The sequence below is a fragment of the Labeo rohita genome, unplaced genomic scaffold (genome assembly GCF_022985175.1).
Source record: "Labeo rohita strain BAU-BD-2019 unplaced genomic scaffold, IGBB_LRoh.1.0 scaffold_1260, whole genome shotgun sequence".
Lineage (NCBI taxonomy): Eukaryota > Metazoa > Chordata > Actinopteri > Cypriniformes > Cyprinidae > Labeo > Labeo rohita.
In genome coordinates this window covers 1-20,787 of record NW_026127407.1, presented here as the reverse complement: position 1 = coordinate 20,787, position 20,787 = coordinate 1, and the positions used below count along the sequence as shown (strand labels likewise).

The window sequence follows — 20,787 nt, the reverse complement described above, 5'->3', positions numbered from 1 at the left end:
TTTTTTGCTAATTGTAGGTTTTCAGTCCTTATATCAGAGGCCTGTTACACCAGCTAGAAAGTAGGTTCCAAAATCCAAATATTAAATATTCGTCCGCATTTTCAGACCACAGGCAGCTGTGCTAGATGATAAAGGTGTAATGATATATCATGATTATATGATCAACATTAAACTCTCCAAACAACGTTTGTGAAGGGCATTGCCATCTTGGCTGCTGTCTACTACTATTTCTATGGGGGCTGTAGATTTTTACATCTCACTAAGTATCTTAAAAGCTGGTATAAGACTCAAAAATGAAATACTCGTCTTCATCGCCACTGCCTATGGGCTGCTTGGCGATTTCACCTACCTTTTTAAGTACACGTGACTCAAAATAACTTTTAGCTACAGAGGGCAACTGTAGGAACAATTGTGGGTGAGGTCACCAAGGTCATCTGGGATGTGCTGGTGAACGAATACATGCCAGTACCAAAAACACAGAAATGAGTGGAAATTGCTAATTGGTTTCACAAGAGGTGAAAGGGCACACACTCCATTATCCTTCTAGCAATAATTAATGCAAATGAACAGTTTTGTGCTGTCCTTGGGGAACTGAGGAGTATTTTTCAGTTGCCCTTTGGGAAAAAGACTAAAATAGGAAAAGCTGGCCATTCCAACCCAGGTGAAAAAGAAATATATTTAAATAGTGATATTTTGTACATACTTAATATATTTAAATTACACTGTACTTAATGCATATCACATGTATTATTTTGAAACAAATTCAATATATTAAGTGTATTTCAAGCCTATGATCAATTTTAAGCTACTTGCAATATATTTTAATATATTAAATTGTGTTTAAATGGAATTACTTCAAGTACATTTAGTTCAATTTAATTGTATTTCTTTATAATTTATTTAAAATACACTTTTAATGCATCTTTTAATGTGCTTCAAGAATATTTCAATAGTTTGGCACCTCCTATTCTGGGCACAGAGCAAACTCCTCTCACTGAGACACATGCTGTCCAGAGGCAATGTAGCTATGGGAGAATGGAGACTACATCCTCAGATGGTTCAAATGATTTGGTCTGTCTTCAGGAGGGCAGAGGTCGACCTCTTCACCTCAGAAGATAACTCTCACTGCCCAGCTAATTACTTGATGCAGCGAGGTGCCCTGTCCCACGATTGGTCCAGCACTCACGTGTATCCCTTCGTCCTGATTACCCTGCTTCTTCAAGTCATCAAAGGGGTCAGGGAAGTCAGATGCTTAGTCCTCCTGGTGGGCAGCAGCAGCCCTGTGGCCAACTTAATTGAGGAAGGAAGGTGGTTCCATGTATGGTGACCCATACTGATCATTTTTGCTCTGCATTTCACCCATCCAAGTGCACACACAGCAGTGAGTAGTGAACAAACACAAACACACACACACACCCAGCAGTTATGTACATATTAATACAAACATATCTCATAAAATATCATATCATATAAAAATTGATAAAGTGTTTGGCTCATGATCAATAAGTTGCATTCGCCCAAACTGATATGCCAAAATCAAAACAGTGATAGTGAAGGGAATTACAGTTAGCGTGAGTCCTGCTCGCTGTGAAGCTGGAGCAGCCGGCAGAGGATTCCGCTTGGTTTTAAAGCCTTCCTTAAATGGCTATGTTCACAATTAAAACATTAATTTGCACAAAAAGAATGATTAATTATCAATTGAGAATTTGTTATTCATATGGTCTGGTGGTCATATGTCGTATACAAGCTGAGGAAGAAGGGTCTTATCTAATGAAATGATTGGTCTTTTTTTTTTTTTTTCGAAAAATAATTTTTTTGTATACTTTTTAAGCACAAACGCAGTTGTGGTATTCACTCCTCCCACCGACAATCCCTATTGGACCTAACTCAAAGCCGCAACCTTCAGATTAGAAGTCAGAATCTCTAACCATTAGGCAACGACTGCCCCCAATTTATTATTATTAATCACTCATTAGGCACTTTATTTTTACTTTTCAAACTATTTTTTTTTTTTCATTTTTATTGAAAATAAATGCCTTTCCAGTGTGATATGTGATGGAAAAAGGGAGAAAAGTGAGCTTGGCAAAAGGTGGATTCTAACTTCTAACTGTCATTTGAAACCATACTGTCTACTGCCTGTGCCACCAAAGACATTGGATCATGGGTGTCTTTTTTCATCTTGTGTGGCCCAACCATGCATTGGTGGGTGATGCTAGTGTAAAAAGCCTTTGCCAACAAGACACGCTATTTTGCACTTAGTGTAAATAGACACTCCAATAAAGAAATGTTAATATTACATTGTCAGATATATAGTTGTTTACAGTTCAGTGACAATATTCAATGCTGCAAACTTAATCAGAACAAACAGCCTGCAAATAATAAACAATATGTATATAAGTACCAAAGTCAGTGTTGCAGGGTTGCAGGGTTTAAAATGTTAGTTTCAGCCTACCCCCTGTTACGAATCTGCTCGGTGTTCCGCAGTCCGCTCACCACCAGATGTCACTCTCATCCTATCTTCACACACTGACTGTTGCATTACACCCCGGACTACATCTCCCAGTATCCATCACGCTGATTGTGTCAGCACCCGTGACCAATCAGCGGCGCTATAAAAGCCCCGGTCTTTCCCCTCGCAAGCCACAGAGTATTGTTGTTGTTTCCATTGTTAGCATTTCCTAGTTTCCTTGTTTCCTTGTTCCCAGTGTTTAGTTCCTTCGCCTGGCCCTTCTCGTTTCGACTGTTCGCCACCTGCCTACCTGACTTTCGCCACGGATCGACCCTCGCCTGTTTCACGGACTTCTATTGTGCATCGCCTTTGTTATACCTGCCTGCCATTGTTGTTTGACCCTGCCTGTTCAACCATGTATCTGTCTCGTCCCTTGAATAAAAGCTTGCATATGAATCTGCTCACCTCTTGTCTCGCTCATTCCGTTACACCCCCATAGCTAAACATGACCACTTAAAAAATTATAAATAATATAAAAAGATAAATAAATAAAAAACAATGCTGTCGATTATGAAATATATATGTGTGTGTGTGTGTGTGTGTGTGTGTGTGTGTGTGTGCACATGTGCTTAATAACTCTTATTATTAATTATTATTATTAATTGTTAATTAACTATAATAGTTTGCAAATAATTTACAAGTGCTTTGTTGTTGTATACTTATAAAATATTATCTTAATTTAAGAGACATAGTGGTATATTACTGAACTTTTGATTTTATTTCCACACAAATGGAACACTCCTTATGGTTTCTGGACAGGTTTTTTTTATTGGTCATAACAGCCAACCCAGCACTTTCAATATTTTGCTGTTGCTCTATTTATTTTTTAACTTAAGATTTATGATCACAGTCTTTCTAATAACATTTAAAAATTATATCTTTCTTATGCTAATATTCAGCTGCTTAAATGTTCTTAGCACGTTTATTTACTTATTTATTTACTTTTTGCTAAAATGCAGTGTCATTATATTACTGTGTTAATGGGAGTGATGAGGCGCTTATTAAACCTCCAGCTGGTGATGCTTTAGTTCACTTGTGTCTATAAACAGCTCTAAATGTGACACCATTGATGTGCTTGATCTGTTACATCTATGTTATTGGCAGATGATTTATCATCCAAATGATTTCCAAGAAAGTTCACATATAGTGTAAATAGCAAATGCTAGAATTTGTAGCTCAAATGTCATTTAATGAATATGAGAAGAAGTGCTGGACTGAAGTGAGTCACTAAAGATCAACAAAAGCTGCTAAAGTCTGACAGTAGTTCAGGTAATTGTGTGAAGTGTGGAGGTGAGTTTTATTTTTTTTTTGAAGTTTTGCTTTCTGTTTTCTGTAGAGTTTCCAGTCTCTCTCATGTCGCGATTTAGCTCAAAGGGAAATTTATATAAATAATTACAATTAATTATGATTAATTACAATTATTTGTATCAGCTGCCAGTAGTACCTGTAGCAGAATCAATTATCCATCAAATAATCTGTTCGCTTAGCGAACATTCAGTATAATCTTTATATCTACTCTAAGAAATTATATTTTCTTGGCCACAGAAAATAACTTTCTTAAAGTACCATTGGATTAGAGCATGTAGCTCGAATCTGAATCGTAAAGGGACATTAATTTGCAAGGCAGAATCAGAATCAAAACTCATGTAATTTGTGCACAATAGTTTATTAACGAAGGACTAACACAGAACTAATCTAAACAAACAAACATGAAGTCACTCATACATGGGGGAATGGTCAGTGAGAAGCAGTTAGAGAGAGACAAGGAAATAAAGCTATGAAAAGAGTCAGTTAACCACCTGAGTGAAACCATCAGTGCTGTCTACAGCTTATACTAAACCTCTGTATGTTTAGTTAAGTGTACGATACTTGCATTGCCTTGGTCGTCGTACAAGTGTCCAAATGCAGTCTCTGGTGAAAGATGGTTTGGAGCAGTGGTGGTTTTGGAATTGCAATCACGTTCTTCCGGGTCTGAAGAGTGATGAATTCCAAAGATGTCCTGACTCGTTGGTGACTGGGAGTTTCTTCCCATGTGAAAGTGAAGAAGAACCAAGAGCTGAGAGGGACCCAGCTGAAGTCCTGTGATCTTTGTGGAATGGAAAGACAAGGCCGCAAGGCCTGGCGCACACTTAGGGAAGTCCTGAAGGGTTCTAGCTCATCTTCTTAGATTCTTCAAAAACCACTGACTGACTGAGGCGAGTCATGAAAATGAATTCAGGAGTTGAGTGGAAGTGTCTGGCTCTTAGTGGTCGAGAGCCACAGCTCTGTATGTTGGGCCTGTCGGGCCCGCTGGGCACGCCCTGTGCCGGCTCCGGCTCTGCGTGGGTTCCTCCACACGGGCAGCAATCGGAAGATGTTGCAGACGAAGGAGAAAGTGAAGAAGAAGGAAGAACTAGGGAGGCGGTCAACCGTTTGCCTTTAAGCTCTCTGGAGGCTGTGCCTCCAGGAGGTCCGCGAACCAATGGTAACTTTCACCTTTGAAGGGAAAGTTTATGACTCTTTGTCTGTGAGCATGGTATTTTGCATATGTAATTCGATTGGGTGTTGATGCAAAAACTACTAAGGTTTCTTAAAACACCAACATGTTGCAAAGGTATTAACATCTAATTTACACCATCTTTTAGATCATTAAAATACGAACTCAAAGAGTCCAAGCATGACATAGGTGGGTTATGCTACCAGTTATCTATCATAATACATGCATAAAACAGTAGAAAGACAAATACAAATACAACAGACAAAATTAAAATACAATGCAGTAATACTGTACACAATGACCTGGGCTATGTGTGATAGGAAGGTCAAAGAAAGGTTTGTCTGTGAATGAGTAGGAAAGTAGTCATTTCCTATAGCAGTATGTTTCTGTTTTAGAGAGATTTAAGTAGTGGGAGATTCTCTCTACATACTTGCAGGTTGTAAAGTTTATCTGATCTGGCCGAGGTATTCTGGTGTCCATGGTAACCAGGGGCCTGGTGGGCCATTGGAGACGTCCCGGCAGACATTGTTGTGGATTGGGCGAGGGGGTCTGTGATTATTTGTTAATTTAATGAATCATTGATTTAGCGAATCAAATGAACCATTGTGTGTCTGATTGGCCCAAACGCTACACTCAGCACCTCCTGAATCTACAGACGTAAATGACGATCCCTTCAGTTCTCTCGTCTCTTTTGATGGCCTGAAAGAATCTGTCCGTCAGCTGAGAGACAAACTGGAGGATTTCTGCAAAGAGGAGCTCAAGAAGATCTCAGACAGAGGTAAAGTCCTGGAGATTCATCTGCTCTCAGAAACGAGTCCATCATCATCTCATATCATGAAGAACATCATATTAGAAATGTGTTAGGAATGGATGCAGGATCATGAGAATCACACTGTTCATGTCTGTTGATTTCCACAGTCACATTCACCAACATTGTTCCCAGGACCAGGAACGACTTCCTACAATGTAAGAAAACAATCGGAAAAATGCAATGAATGTGTTCATGTTCCTCTTGTAGCAGGTGAAAGAAAACATGACAGAATAATTTTAGAATTGATCAGGATATCTGGTAAACTGCACTTTATGTCTAACATGAAGAGGAAGAAAGAAGAGGATGAATGTGTAAGAGTGTAGTGAAAACTGAAGTCAGTTTAGCGGATCATTCTTAAGAGCTAAATCGCCTCTAAGAATATCAGAAATGGCCTTTTCTGATATTCTCAGAGGTGATTGGGTTCCCAACAATGATCCGCTATACTGACTTCAGTTTTACATGCAGTATTAAAGTAGATTTCACACAGTAAAATTAATACAAAGCAATTGTGTGGTTTTAGCTCAGTTTAATGAAGCAAATTTTACGAGCAGCAAAAATCATTTTTCCAGTGTACATTGAAAAATCAGACAGATTCATAATTCTTGATTCTGGTGTGTTTTCTTTCCATCAGATTCCCATCAGCTCACTCTGGATCTGAACACAGTAAATAAAAAAATCAGTCTGTCTGACAATAACAGAGTGATTACTGTCTATCGCACAGAGACTGAGCCTGAGCCTGAGCCTGAGCCTCAGCAGTATCCTGATCATCCAGACAGATTTAGTTTCTGGGAGCAGCTGTTGTGCAGAGAGAGTGTGTGTGGACGCTGTTACTGGGAGGTTGAGTGGAGCAGTTTAGTGTTAATATCAGTGTCATATAAGAGCATCAGGAGGATAGGATTGTGGAAAGAGTGTCAGTTTGGACGTAATAATCAGTCCTGGTGTTTGATCTGCTGTTCGGACAGTTACACATTCAGACACAAAAACAGAGAGATTGATTACTTTGGAATGCCCCGCGGGTGTCGTAGAGTAGCAGTGTATGTGGACCACAGTGCAGGAACTCTGTCCTTCTACAGAGTCTCTGACACAATGAGCCTCATCCACACAGTCCAGACCACATTCACTCAGCCGCTCTATCCTGGGTTCGGGTTTGAAGTTTATTATGGAAGAGTTAAACTGTGTTGATGAATCAGAATAGAGTTATGTGAAATTCTACCCAAAATACTTTAACATCTCACTGTTACTGATTTCTCATGTAGTTCAGAGTCTCTTCTGAATGAATTCATCATTTATATAGTGGTCATTATTGTGTATTCTCAAAATATATTATGCTATTTTACTCAATATGATATTATTTTACTTAAACGTATAATGTATGGTCACAACAGCAATAAATAGACTGATCAAAATGTTGATTGTTATAATACTGGATGTCTTACCACAGATTGAGAGTCTCATGTGTATTCTGTTGGGCAGTACTGGTGATTTTCACTGGATCATATCAGTGAACTTAAGTGAACTCATGAACTTTGGGTAACTTCCAATTTATGATGTATGTCCCATGTGACCACCTCCAACCATTTGGAGATGGTGAAGTAAGGGTCATTTTTAATTGGGATGGAGGAGTCAAGATCATTATGACCGAGATAACCAAACTCCACCATTGAAGATGGGCCAGGTGGGCTCACCAAAACAGATAGGAGTAACCAGAATTACCAATTTTGGTGAGCATGGATAGGTTTAAGAAGGGATACCCGAACAGACAGAGACTAGATGCAGCTGCTGTCATCTCGGCTTTGTTGCTTTGTTCAGTAAAGTCTTATTTTGACATCTGGAACTCTGCTTTTTGAGATTTATTGACTTCATTGAGAAAATTCATCAACTTTGCTCCACAACATCATTTGATTTACCATGCATCTGGAAAGTATTCACATTTTTCACTTTTTCCACATTTTGCCTTATTTCAGAAAAGATTAAATTCATTATTTTCCTCCAAATTCTATTCTATTTTTTTATTAAAAAAAAATCACATGTACAATTTTTCACAGCCTTTGCCATGACACTCAAAATTGAGCTCAGGTGCGTCCTGTTTCCACTGATCATCCTTGAGATGTAGGTGCATTCATGCCATACCAGAATTCCCGTAATTACGAGATTCCAACCTTTAAAAACCGTTCACTTCCTTGTAGAACTTGTAATTACAACTTGTGAACTGGGAGTCTTGTAAGAGCGACGACTTGCACCACATGACTGCTGTACCAACTTAGGCTCTGTTTAGGCATTGAACGTCACATGTTGTCATCTTAATTTACGGTAATTACGATATGGTGTGAACACAGCATGTTTCTGCAACTTGATTGGAGTCCACCTGTGGTAAATTTTGTTGATTGGACATGATTTGGAAAGACACACACCTGTCCAGGGGCGGACTGGGACAAAAATTCAGCCCTGGCACTGTAGCCACACCAGCCCACATTAGCACACAGACACAGCCCCACCCATGGACATGCACATTCACTACTTATATTGGTGTACAGATGGAGAAATAATATAAGCAGTACCATATGTAATAGATATTTAAACATGTAATGTATGTGACTGGAACAAAAACAACCCGTTTATAACAAATTTATACATACAGTAAAAACTAAATAAAAACTAATCTGTGAATAATGCATCGGATGGCATTTATTACTTTATTGACTGTATTTTTGGAAATCAGAGTAAGAAGGGATCCTCTGCCTTTCCCTCCGGTCTGATGTATCCGCTTGCTCTTCTCTATGCAGTCCGCAACGTGTTTTTGCAGGCAGGTGTCATACTTGCTTATTAAAAGAATAAGCTCCAAAAAGTTCCCGTGATCTACAGAGATGTCCCCTAATGTATAAGCAGCTTCAGACTGGGACCCCATGTAGCTAAGTCCTCTCTTGCCTATCACCTTGACAACCTCTACAACACGTTCCAGCACCTGACACCTCTTGCGAACCTGCTCTCTGTGTGCAGACATTTGCCGGCCAAAAAGTAAATGGTTTATGTTTGCTTTGCTGGCCCTCAAGAAGTACGCTTCTGCACAATTTCTGTGGACAAAACTTTGTTGATGCTCTTCAATTCTCTGATGGATATGCCTCCAATCTCTCATTCCTACAATAAATGGATTGCCACTATCACAGGGCTTGGCATAGGCAAGACAAACTGAACAAAACAATGTATGCCTCTTCTCACAGTATGTCAGCCACTTCCGATTTGTGCCATCCTCACAGTGAAATACTTTCTTTACAACTGCATTTTTGGATGTTTGTCTGGGATGGTACGTGAAAAACAGATCATGATCTGTAGATTTAGGCCGTGTGAACCAGTCAACATCTGGGGCCTCTCCTGTGTGCTCTGCCTCTCCTGCAAGCTCTTTTTCCATGATGAACCTTCATGATGAACCTGAGTGTCATCATTATTTGGATCACTGCTTATGCTAGGCTTTGCCTCATTCTTGTTTTGAATAAATATGTGCTTATGAAACAATTATAGGTGACCTAATGAATAAATATTAATAATTATGACCTAATTAGTTAATTTCAAATGTAACTATGTAGACATAATTACAATTATTGTCATGTGTTCACCTCTACTTTAGAGTTAATAACAAACCCAAGGTAACTGTTTTGTTTTTCCTACCTCTACCACACTCCTCCCTGTCTCTGCTAGGCCTAACGTAGCATCCTCTCTCACAGCACTGGTACTGGCAGAGCAGTCTCTGGCTGCACTGATTCCAGCAACATCCTAGTTAAACACAATATAGGATGTAAAGAGTGCAGCAAAATGTTTTCTAACTGACTGCTCTCAACATTGGAATACACATCAATACAATTATGTAATAACAGTAGCACAAAAAGGAATAGAATATATAGCAAAAAAAAAGCAGCAATATTTGTATGTGTGTACCAGCAGATTTGTACATTTTTAAATCTTTCATGATATATAGTTATTTGTGAATTAAAGTATGCTGAAGTGTTGCTAGTGCTGCATCTCCATTTGTGTGTAAAGGTGTGTAAGCGGACATAAGGGTTAATTTATCCAGAGGTGGGTAGTAACGAATTACATTTACTTTGTTACATTTACTTGAGTAAATTTTTGGGATAACTAGTACTTTTAGAGTATATTTAAAGATAGGTACTTTTACTTTTACTCAAGTACATTTTTAGTGAAAAAACTTTACCTTTACTTCGCTACATTTGATGGCGTTCCTCCGTTACTGACAAAATTGTAATAAATATTAGTTATATAAAATAATAATTTGTTTACGTGACAAGATGTCAAAAAAAAAAAACAGTTTCATAATGCGATGCAGGCTGTGTGCACCAAAAAAAAGTGACATCGCTGCATACAAAAATTCCAGCTCCAACCTGAAAAAACATGTAGCGGTAAGTGTCAATATGATGCCTATTTGAACCCTATTAATGGTAATTTGGTAACTATGGGCACTTTGACCTTATAGTACCATATTTCACACACTGTCCGAATGTTTTTCCTCATATGCGCGCTTGTGCAAGCAATGACAGATATCTTGTGAACCTTACAAACAACACACGTTCGTAAAAAAAACGTTCATTCTAAACGTCTGCATGTTTTCATATCCATTTTCCAAAAATCTAAATAAATTGAAGTGCATACTGTGACGTTATACACAAATTCGTACACTTCTCTAAAGGTTTTATTTGTGACACTTCACCTAACGTTTAGTGCAGAACATGTACAAAATGAAAACGTCATTGCATTTTAATTCATTCCTATCGAATGAATGCATGTACTTAAAATTTAAATAAAGTAAATAAATGTTTTTAAAGGAGACTGCTTTTAAAAGGAAGAGTTGCTTAGCCCAACATATTATTCATTCACAACATTAATCACAAAATATATACATAATAATTCATATATATATATATTAAAATTTACTTATACTTATAGTCATATATTATTTTTACTTACTGCTATTTGTCCAAAGTGCCCGTAGATACATAATTACCAATTTATTGATGATTCAAGTTTTAATGTATAATAAAACCAAATGTAACCTAATCTGCATATATATATATATGATTATTTCATCAGAGGATTCACCCAAACAAGCTAAAAGTTTATGAAGAACTAATCAAGTCAAGAAAACGAGCATCAGACTCTGTTGATGAACCTAATTCAAAAAAGAATCCAAAGATCATTAGTGCCGTTTCCAGCCCTGCAACGAAGGTAACACAGGCAGTGATTGACAAGCTGCTGATCAATTTTGTCTGTGAAGGAAGCCAGCCATTTTCTATTGTAGAACTACCATCATTTAGGAAAATTATAGAAACCTTGCAACCTCAGTGTACAGTCATGACAAGAAAAACACTGCGTCTCAAAGTGCAGGATACATTTGAAAACACGAAGAGTGCACTTATCCAAAAATTAAACCATGCTGATTACGTTGCTACAACTGCAGACTGCTGGTCAGCCAGGCAGCGCAGTTACTTGGGAGTCACCTGCCACTGGATAGACAGTACATCTTTAGAGAGATGTTCAGCAGCCTTGGCTTGCAGACGGATGACAGGATCACACACATTCAATGTAATTGCTGCTGCTTTAGAGGAAATACACGAAGAACAAAATCAGACGAAAAGATTACTAGGACAACTACAGATAGTGGCTCAAACTTCTTGAAGGCCTTTCGAATATATGGGGAGGAGAAAGAAGATGATGCTCAGGATGCACAGGAGGAGGGAGACTACATACTTGAGGATAAATTTGACGAAAGTGAATCGGAGGTGGAGTACCAAGACCTTTTTGGTATTTTAGATGAGGACTGTGGCCTGGAATACCAACTTCCCAGACATCAAAAATGTGCCTGCCATTTACTTAATCTTGTTGCTACTGTTGATGCTTCAGCGGCAGAAGCTGGAAGTGATACGTATAAGAGACTATCACGGTCAGCTTTTGCTAAATGCAGTGCACTTTGGAACAAAACCAGCAGGTCAACCTTGGCTTTTGAAACTGTGGAACGTGAGTGCAAACTGCAGTTTCTGCGACCAAATCAGACACGGTGGAACTCACTGTTTTTAGCTGTAGAAAGGTTGGTGCGTATTCAGAGAGAACAAGGAGAACAAGCAATCAGAAATGTTTGCACAACATTAAAGATAAAAATGTAAGTTGTAAAACCGGGTAGGATTTGTTGGTTTGGTGGGAGTGTTTATTTTCACCCAGCTTCTTTACATTTATTGTTATTTTTTTTTTTATTTTTTTATTAAGGATTTTCAAATAATACAAACAACCGAGACAAAGACAGTCAAACAAACAGACAAACAAACAAACCCCAAGTGCTGCAAGTTAAATAAAATGTACAAGTGTATCTGTTAACAAAAAAAAAAAAAAAAAAAAAAAACATAATAAATCAAAACAAAAGAAGCCAAAACTCTCTTAAAATAAAAATAAAAATTTCAAATTTTGTCAAGGAAGGATTGGAGAGGTTCCCAAAGTCTCCTGAATTTGTCCTGTTTGTGGTTGAGGTCATAAGTTAATTTCTCCAAAGGAAGAAAGACTGACAGCTGAGAAATCCACATGGAAATAGTTGGAATCTGAGATGTAGACCATTTTAGTAATATACATTTCTTAGCCAGAAATAAAAGGGTAGTGAACAGAGGTTTAAGGTCCGAGTCAAAAAGGTCTTTAGGAATGTCATTCAGCAAAAAAAGTGAGGGGGATAAAATAAAACGTTTCCCTATTATCTCCTGGATTGCAGAGTGGACCCCTCTCCAAAATGGTTGGATGTGAACACAGGACCAAAATACATGAAATAATGTGCCCTTACAAGTTTTGCATTTAAAACAGAGGTCGGAACAACCTGGGAACATTTTATGCAGTCGAACAGGTGTAAAATAAATTCTGTGGAAAAATTAAAAATTTTGTTCATGTATGAAAATTGAGGTACATTTTGGAAAGATACCATCGCAGATCTTGGTCCAATCTTCAGAATTAAACAAAACTCCTAGGTCCCGTTCCCATAGTGGTTTCAAAGAATCATAAACTGAAGAATCAGAATAAGTTAGTAAGGCATAAAATTTTGAAATAAGTCCTTTGAACGATTTAACTGATAGTATGGTTTCTTCCAGTTCCGATAATTTAAATCGGAATCTATTTTGCTTTAAAACAGACTCTATAAAATGCCGAATTTGAAGATATTTGAAAAAGTCTTCAGAGGGAATATCAAACTCTTCTCTAATTTGTTCAAATGATCTCAAAATTTCAGAGGTAAACATTCCTGAGAAGTCAGACAAGCCTTTAAAACTCCAGTCCAGCAATCCAATGCTCCTAATCTGAATGGGAATGTCTGGCTTCAAAGCCAGAGGGGAGTGGATGGATATAGTTTGGGGAATATTCAAATGTTTTTTCACATCATTCCAAACCAATAATGTGTTGTAAACAATCACATTATCAGTAAGAGAGTTTATCTGAGTTATATTATTAATTATTGTTATTTTTAACCACTTATGTTACAGGTGTTTTATGGTACAGGCTGAATACAGCGGAGTTGGGATTTCTGGCGGAGTATGCTACTGTAATGAAGCCAGTTGCAATGGCTCTCAACTTACTCCAAGGGGAATCATCAGTTCATATGGGTTTTCTGCTGCCAACACTTTATCAGCTGCAGGACAAGCTGAAGAAGCTGGAGTCATCATGTAAAGTGTGCCAACCCCTCCTTAAGGCCTTACATGGAGGTATTCTCAAACGTTCAGCTTATTGCTGCAGCTATACTGCTTCCAAAGTTCAGAACTGCCTGGACAACAAACCAAAGCATCTTGACAACAGGTAATGTATCTGTCAATTCATGTGTCAATTTAAATGTTATTTATTTAACCTTGAGATAAGATCTTCTCTCTATTTTTGTTTAATTAATAGTGAGTTACAGTGTAAAAAGTTATAAGGTCTGGACTGGTAGTGTGAATAAAATATAGGACATATATTGTAAAATGTAGGATTATGAAGGTAAAGTGTCTAAATCTGTCTCGGCACAGGGCTAGACTACATAAAAGGTCGACTGGAGAACAGTGTGGAAAATGATGCCCTCTGCTACAGCAGCCCTTCAGATGAAGAGGACTTCTTTGCATCTATGAACACAGGGCAGTCAAAGACAGGAGAGCTGGAGAGGTACCTTTCATGTTCATCAGCTGGAGGTATGGATCTGTTACACTCCTTTCCAAAAGTCAAGAATTTGTCTCTAAAAGTAAACACAGCCATCCCAGCATCTGCAGCCTGTGAGAGACTTTTTAGTCATGCCGGACTCCTGCTCACAGCTAAAAGATCAAGAGTGCATTGCAAATATCTTGAGAGCCAATTACTGCTGAAGTTCAACAGCAAAATTCTGTAAAACTGATTGATTGTTCAAGAAAGAACAAATGACCAAATAAACATTTACATACTGAAACGCAAACACACATAAACAAGTTCATACACAAACATAATAACAAACACATACTCTGCACACACACTTTCTCTTTTGTTCTCTGTTAGCTTGTTAAAATGCAGATGCTGACAAATTTTGTGTTGTGAATGTGAAAATAAAGACAGAGTTAACAGTTAGAAAAACGTCTGGGTGTGTTTGAAATTTTATTGCAAATTTATGTGATGTTAATGTGCCCATCACAGGACTGAGATATGCTACTTTACTTCAGCCTATGTTTTATATAAAAAAAACAAAGAGACTTTCAAGGAGAGGTGTGTGGAAGCTTTCCAAATAGTTTGAAATTCAAGGTTTTCACTTCATATCAATCAGATCAGAAGTAACTAGTAACTAGCTACTTGAGTAGTTTTTCCATCGGATACTTTTTTACTCTTACTCAAGTAACTATTGGGATTGTTACTTTTACTCTTACTTGAGTAAATATTTCCATAAGTACTTTTACTTTTACTCGAGTACAGATTTTGGGTACTCTACCCACCTCTGTCTCACTCTGCTTCACTCGTGGGTTGCCTTCTTCAGTCACAGTGGCGGAGTAACCGGGCATGAGTGATCTCACTTCGGAACAGGTCCCACAGGTCCCGCATTTTGATCTGCCAGTGGATTTTACCCAAGCAAACTACTGCTGTGATGGCGGACCCACAAGAGCAATTCTCCTCTCCTCATTACCACGAAAGTCAGTTCACCACCACCTTACAGCGAGCCACCATTTGTAACAATAGAACAACTTGCCATCCGGCTCCAGGCTGGGAAGCCATCCCGGATGTTTTAAGCTGGTTTCTAAATAACATGATGGTGGTAGTGTACATCAATCACCAAGGTGATCTCAGGTCACCCTCTCTTTACAGGATGGCTTGGCACCTCCTATTTCAGGCACAGAGCAAACTCCTCTCACAGAGACACATGCTGTCCAGAGGCAATGTAGCTATTGGAGAATATAGACTACATCTTCAGATGGTTCAAATGATTTGGTATGTCTTCAGGAGGGCAGAGGTCGACCTCTTCAGCTCAGAAGATAACTCTCACTGCCCAGCTTATTACTTGATGCAGCGAGATGCCCTGTCCCACGATTGGTCCAATCACGGCCAATTTAATTGAGGAAGGAAAAGGAAAGGACATGATGTGTGTGGTGGTTCCATGTATGGTGACCCATACTCATAATTTTTGCTCTGCATTTCACCCATCCAAGTGCACACACAGCAGTGAGTAGTGAATAAACTAAAAAACACACCCAGCAGTGTAGGGTTTGGTGCCTTCCTCAAGGGTCTCACCTCAGTCATGGTATTGAGGATGGTTATTCACTCCTCCCACCTAGAATCCCTGCCGGACCTGAGACACGAACCTGCGACCTTCGGGTTACAAGTCCGATTCTCTAACTGCCTCTGACCCTAGGACACGACTGTCCTGAAGGACTTTCTCTCATAGGTGAAGGGCATGATTTGGCACCCCCAGCCATAACTGTGGAGCCTTCATGTCTGCGTTCTACTAGCGTATCCTCAGTTCCCTGAGCTAAGGGAACGAGCGTTGCATCATGTGCCGTGATATGAGTTGCATGTGAATCAATGGCTGTCACTTCAGTCAAAAGATTCTGATTAAATGGCACTTGGAGCCAACTTATATAGAGGTCAGCTTCACCCTTTCTGGTGGGCTAGAGAGCCATTGGCTTGTGGAGCTACACAAACGTTACCAAATCAGGCTTTGGTAACTGTAAACAGGACTTTCCCCATATACATTCTATGCAATGCTCATTCCCTTGTCTCAGGGAACCAATGTTACGTTAGTAACTGGAGCGTTTTTTTTTTTTTTTTTTACAAACAAACAATTGAAAGTCGATGGTAAATCAAACTGGGGTGCATTTCCCAAATGCAACTACGAGCGCAAGTTCCATCGTTACCAATAGTGTTCAGTGAAACCAATGCTAGGACACACCAAGCCAAATTCAAAGAACTAGTGGTGTTGTTGCCTTGCATCGGCTGCATCTGGACCAAATAGCTGTGCTTGAACACAGTGCATAGGCAGCTGACTGCAAACAAGACCTTGGTTTATATACCTGCATTTAAGGAATTATATATGAAGCATAAACAAAGCAGTGTTTGCTTACCATTTTTAACATCAGTTATGTTGATAACTTTATTCAGTTTTAAGCAACTTGTGTTGTTATGAAAATATTTCCATGCTTCAGTAAGATAAGATAAGACAACCTTTTTGTGTCATCTTGACTTACTTTTCATCACTTTCACTTGAATTCTTGTGCACTGACTCGTTCGTTAAACTGAACATCCAGAGTTCTCGCTCTTGAATCAGGAAAATTGCAGCATATGTGTGGAACACAGCAAAAAAACTAGCCCAACAGATGCTCGCCGATGGCCTGACATTGGCCAACAGCTGACCATCGGTTTGGTGTGTCCCAGCCTAAATGTTTTCTGTCTTTGCATCTTTATTCACAGACAACTTAATGACTACATCTTTAAAAACTCTGCTTTAAAACTAAAGCCTCTCTGTTCTGATACGATTGCCTGTCATATCATCCATTTATTTTTACATTACTTGTATTTGAATCCTCTGCCTTCTTAAAGTTCTGGGCCATCTTGCAAAAACATATGTGGACACCATCTCCAGTGGGGCTGTGCCATGTCTGGAGAATGCTGTGATCGCTATGGCAGTGATTGAGAATGAGGCTGCGGTGAAGGAGGGCATTGACATGTACCAGAGTGAAATGGAGAAGCTTAAGACGTCCTTCCCCCTGGAACTGAATGAAATCACCTCGAAACACCAATGCTTCAGTCGTATGGCAACAAAAACCTTCATGAAATGCTCCTTCAGGGACAGTGATGGGAAGTACTTGACATCTTTAGAGGTAGGTGGCAATTGTCATGTCTAATGACAAGAATAGATGGTTTTAAGTCAGTTATTGGAAAATAGGATAAAAACTCCCATCTAGGACTCTAATAGCAACATGTGAAGGATTGAGAAGTGAAAAAGTGTCATGGTTCGCTATCATGTTGGATAGCTTTCACTGATCAGGAAACACAGCAGATCAGGAGACCATGGTGGAGCAGGTGGAGTTGGAGACCTCCACAGTGAAACCAGCAGAACAGGAGATAACTGTGAGGTCAGCGGAAGAGGCGACCAAGGTTGAGCTGATTCAGGCCGTAACTCCTTTGAGTTGACAGGGAACTCAGAGAGGGAAGTCAAGAATGGCCTCTATAACCTAGAATTTGACAATCTATTAAACTAGCTAGTTATAAATGTTTGTGACCACAATTTCTCATTACTGTAAATTAAATAGACATCTATTTTCATTTTCTTGGTAATGTCTAATATTTTACCTGTACTGTGTAGGGAAGACAGTGGTTCAGGGGGTAGAGAAAATGACTGAGAATCAAAAGGTTCCCAGTTCAAACCAGTGTGTAGAGACACGAAACTTCTTGCTGATAAAACACTGCATGGTAGCAGTGCATTAGTAGGTAGATATTGCTTTGATAAAAGCATCTGCTAATTATTAGACAGGTAGGAAGAAAGTTAAAAAATGAACATTCAGAATCCTTCCTGTTTTGTTTTGCTGTTTTAGGAAGCCATCAATCATCAGTTTGACAGCTATCTCGGGAACAATGAGAAGGCTTCCGAGGCAAAATGTGAAAGTCTTTTAACAGTTCTTTCTAAACCAATGACAGAGAAGATCAATCAAGGATTTCATGCCAGAGCTGGTGGTTACGATCTCTTTTGCCAGGACCTGAACAACATTGTGAATCAGTACAATGCACAGGCCACTAAAGAAGTCAAGGTCATAAATGTTACATTATTAACATGTGTTTTTAAAATGTATCACTGTCTTAATTATGATTATGATGGTGACATAATGGTATATATTTTGAATGTGAATTAACTGCATAATATTTTTAACAGTATGTTAACAGTATGTGTTTCTTTATAGATTACTGAGGTGTTGGAGAAATTTCTACAGCAAAAGGTTCCAGTTACCACATCCATTCTGAAGGCTGATAATAAACTGAAACCGAAAATGATAGAAGGATTTGTGGTAAGAGCTTTTTGTGTGTGTGTGTGTGTGTGTGTGTGTGTGTGTTTTAACGTAGTAGACACAATAAACATGATAATATGAATAGAATCAACCCATTTGTACAGTTAGGGTTAGGGTTGAGGTTCAGTTAAATGAAAGGATAGTGAAGGGTAATTTAAAACTGCTCTTTTAAGGCAATGGCCAGAATCTGAGGGAGTCTTATTCCATTTCTACTATAGTTTTGAACACTGCGGTTTTCAGTGTAACTCTATGTATGTCAAATGAGTGGGATGATGTTTGGGTCTATCTGTGTTAGATTTGTCTCCTTGATTGAACTCTTGTCTCACCTGGACTCATCTGTTTTTTATCCATTTCTTTTTTTTGGCTGACCAGAGGAGAGAGAGAGGGCAGACCTTCTGCAACAGAAAAATAAGGCCCAGGATGAGAGGCAGCGTCAGCTGGAGATGAAGATGGTGACTGAACAACAGAATAATGAGGAGAGGGTGAGACAGATCACACAGAAAATGAACACGGAGATGTTGCTCCAAAAACAGGAGATGAATCGCGCCATGGACAGTAAGCTGAGGGAAAAGACTGTAATGATGGAGAGAGGCTTTCAGGAGAAAGCTAACCAAATGAACTGGGAGATACAGGAGTTGAGGAGGAAGAATAATGAGGCAGAGGAGAGAAAGTCCAGAGAGTTCGCACAGTTGATAGCGAATATGGAACAAAGAAATGCACAGAACATGGAAGTGCTGAGGCAGCAGCACAGAGAGCAGATAGCAGCAATTTATAGTTGACCAAAACATCAATCTTCATTATGTTCTATACAGTGAAATGTGTTAAAAGTTGTAATCCACTGCTTTTACAGAATTTCACTGAATACACTGTAACTATAATGTCACAACACAACAAAACGGCACAATGCTTTTTTATATTTGCAGTGAATATTGATATATTGCAAAAAATCTTAATAAAGGATTGGATGATTCCTAATAGAAACCTGTCTTTACATCTGAATATATATGTTTATATGTTTGTATGTATATGTATGTATGTATGTACAGTTGCAATCAAAATTATTCAACCCCTTGACCTTTGCTGCACAGAAAATTTTTTTATGAAAACAATTCAACAAAGCCATCAGTATACAATTGGAGAAAGTTTATTAAATAACATTTGATTCTAAGAAAATAAAGTTGATGAATAATGAAAAATTAAATTGGCTTTAAGCGTTCATTTTCAAAACTTATTCAATGCCCAAAAGTAAAAATTTGGTGCACAATCTTTTATTCTTTAAAACCACCAGTAAATGCTGCTAGTGTCACACCCCTGTGGACTGTTTTGTTGGTTTTGCCCTCTTGTGTCCTTAATTGGTCTTTCCTGTTCTGTTGCTTAAGTCGTCATTGGTTTACCACTCCCACCTGTCCTTGTCTAATTAGCTGTCTTAGTTTGATTCAGTTTCTTGTCCGTTCTTGAATGTTGCATATGTTTGTTTCTGTCGTGTTGGCGTGCGCCACATGTCTGGCTGTGTCACGAGTGACCGGGCGCAGATAGTAACAAGCCAGCGTGTTAACATAAGTGCGACTCACCTCTTCGTGACCTTCCAACGTCCAAGAACTGACCTGTACAGCAGAGTCCTGCAGCCGGGCCTGTCTCAGTGGAGCGGCTGAGTGTCTTGGCGGACGTTGGGGAAGTGACTGTTTCCCGAGGGAAAGAGGCACTACGGAGATCACAACCTGCCCAGAGAGAGGGTATAAGTGAAAATCGTTAGGTATGGGACCCAGGATGGGCCTCATGTAAGGGAGACAATCAAACCTAGGACCTTAGAGACCAACCTGATCTTAGGGAAACACTGCACCACAATGAGCTATAGGTGGAAAATACACATATGGGGCCACCTGAGGAGCCACTACATATGTGGCACAACTCCAATCATGAATAAACAGAGTGTTCATACCTTATGTTGGAGTTAGCAGCGAGTTCCTCCGCAAAACTCTGCCACGTCTGGAAGTGCCAATGATGGAGGGGGGAGTCCAGGGTTCACATCAGGAAACCTACTGAAACTTAGAAACGTAATCACCAATTAGGGAAAGCGCTTTGAGCAAGCTCTACACCGACCAGTGTGCTTAAGTCAAGTGCTTGCGTTAAAGACTCTAGCTGAAACTGGCTCCATGCTATTACGCCCCGTGTCTAGGGTACGTTAAGGGCATAATAAAAGGACGGTTGTGGTGCTGGATTCCCAAAATCACTCCGGTCAGGGACCAAACAAGCACACCAGTTTATACAAAAATTGTGATGTTTATTAAGGATTAGACGTGAAACATAGAGAGCATCTCTTCGGGGTGGCCACAGGCCAACATAACAAACAAAAGGAACCTAAAAAGAAAAACCGAACTCGAACACGTCCGCACCAACAATGAGCTCCCCGGCTGCTTGCAACCGGCTTCCTTAAAAAAGACCCCGCCCTAATCGAGCGACCAATAACACGCCACCACCC

At 39.2% G+C, this 20,787-nt stretch overlaps 1 protein-coding gene and 1 pseudogene across 1 annotated transcript; both read left to right on the top strand.

The window, feature by feature from the left end:
- The first annotated feature begins 4,717 nt into the window (after nucleotides 1-4,717).
- Nucleotides 4,718-7,557, top strand: LOC127157933 (stonustoxin subunit alpha). Its single transcript, XM_051101106.1, has 4 exons — nucleotides 4,718-4,775; nucleotides 5,623-5,763; nucleotides 5,904-5,951; nucleotides 6,428-7,557. The coding sequence occupies exons 1-4, from the start codon at nucleotides 4,718-4,720 to the stop codon at nucleotides 6,976-6,978; spliced, it is 798 nt and encodes a 265-aa protein (XP_050957063.1). The 3' UTR covers nucleotides 6,979-7,557.
- A 3,776-nt stretch (nucleotides 7,558-11,333) lies between these two features.
- LOC127157932 (guanylate-binding protein 1-like) lies at nucleotides 11,334-19,087 on the top strand (annotated as a pseudogene).
- Nucleotides 19,088-20,787: the final 1,700 nt, after the last annotated feature.

Coding starts and splice junctions, on each gene's coding strand:
- LOC127157933 (XM_051101106.1), top strand. CDS start 4,718: ATGAATTCAGGAGTTGAGTGGAAGTGTCTGGCTCTTAGTGGTCGAGAG. Junction 4,776..5,622: donor TGGTCGAGAGCCACAGCTCT/GTATGTTGGGCC, acceptor CGCTACACTCAG/CACCTCCTGAATCTACAGAC. Junction 5,764..5,903: donor CAAGAAGATCTCAGACAGAG/GTAAAGTCCTGG, acceptor TGATTTCCACAG/TCACATTCACCAACATTGTT.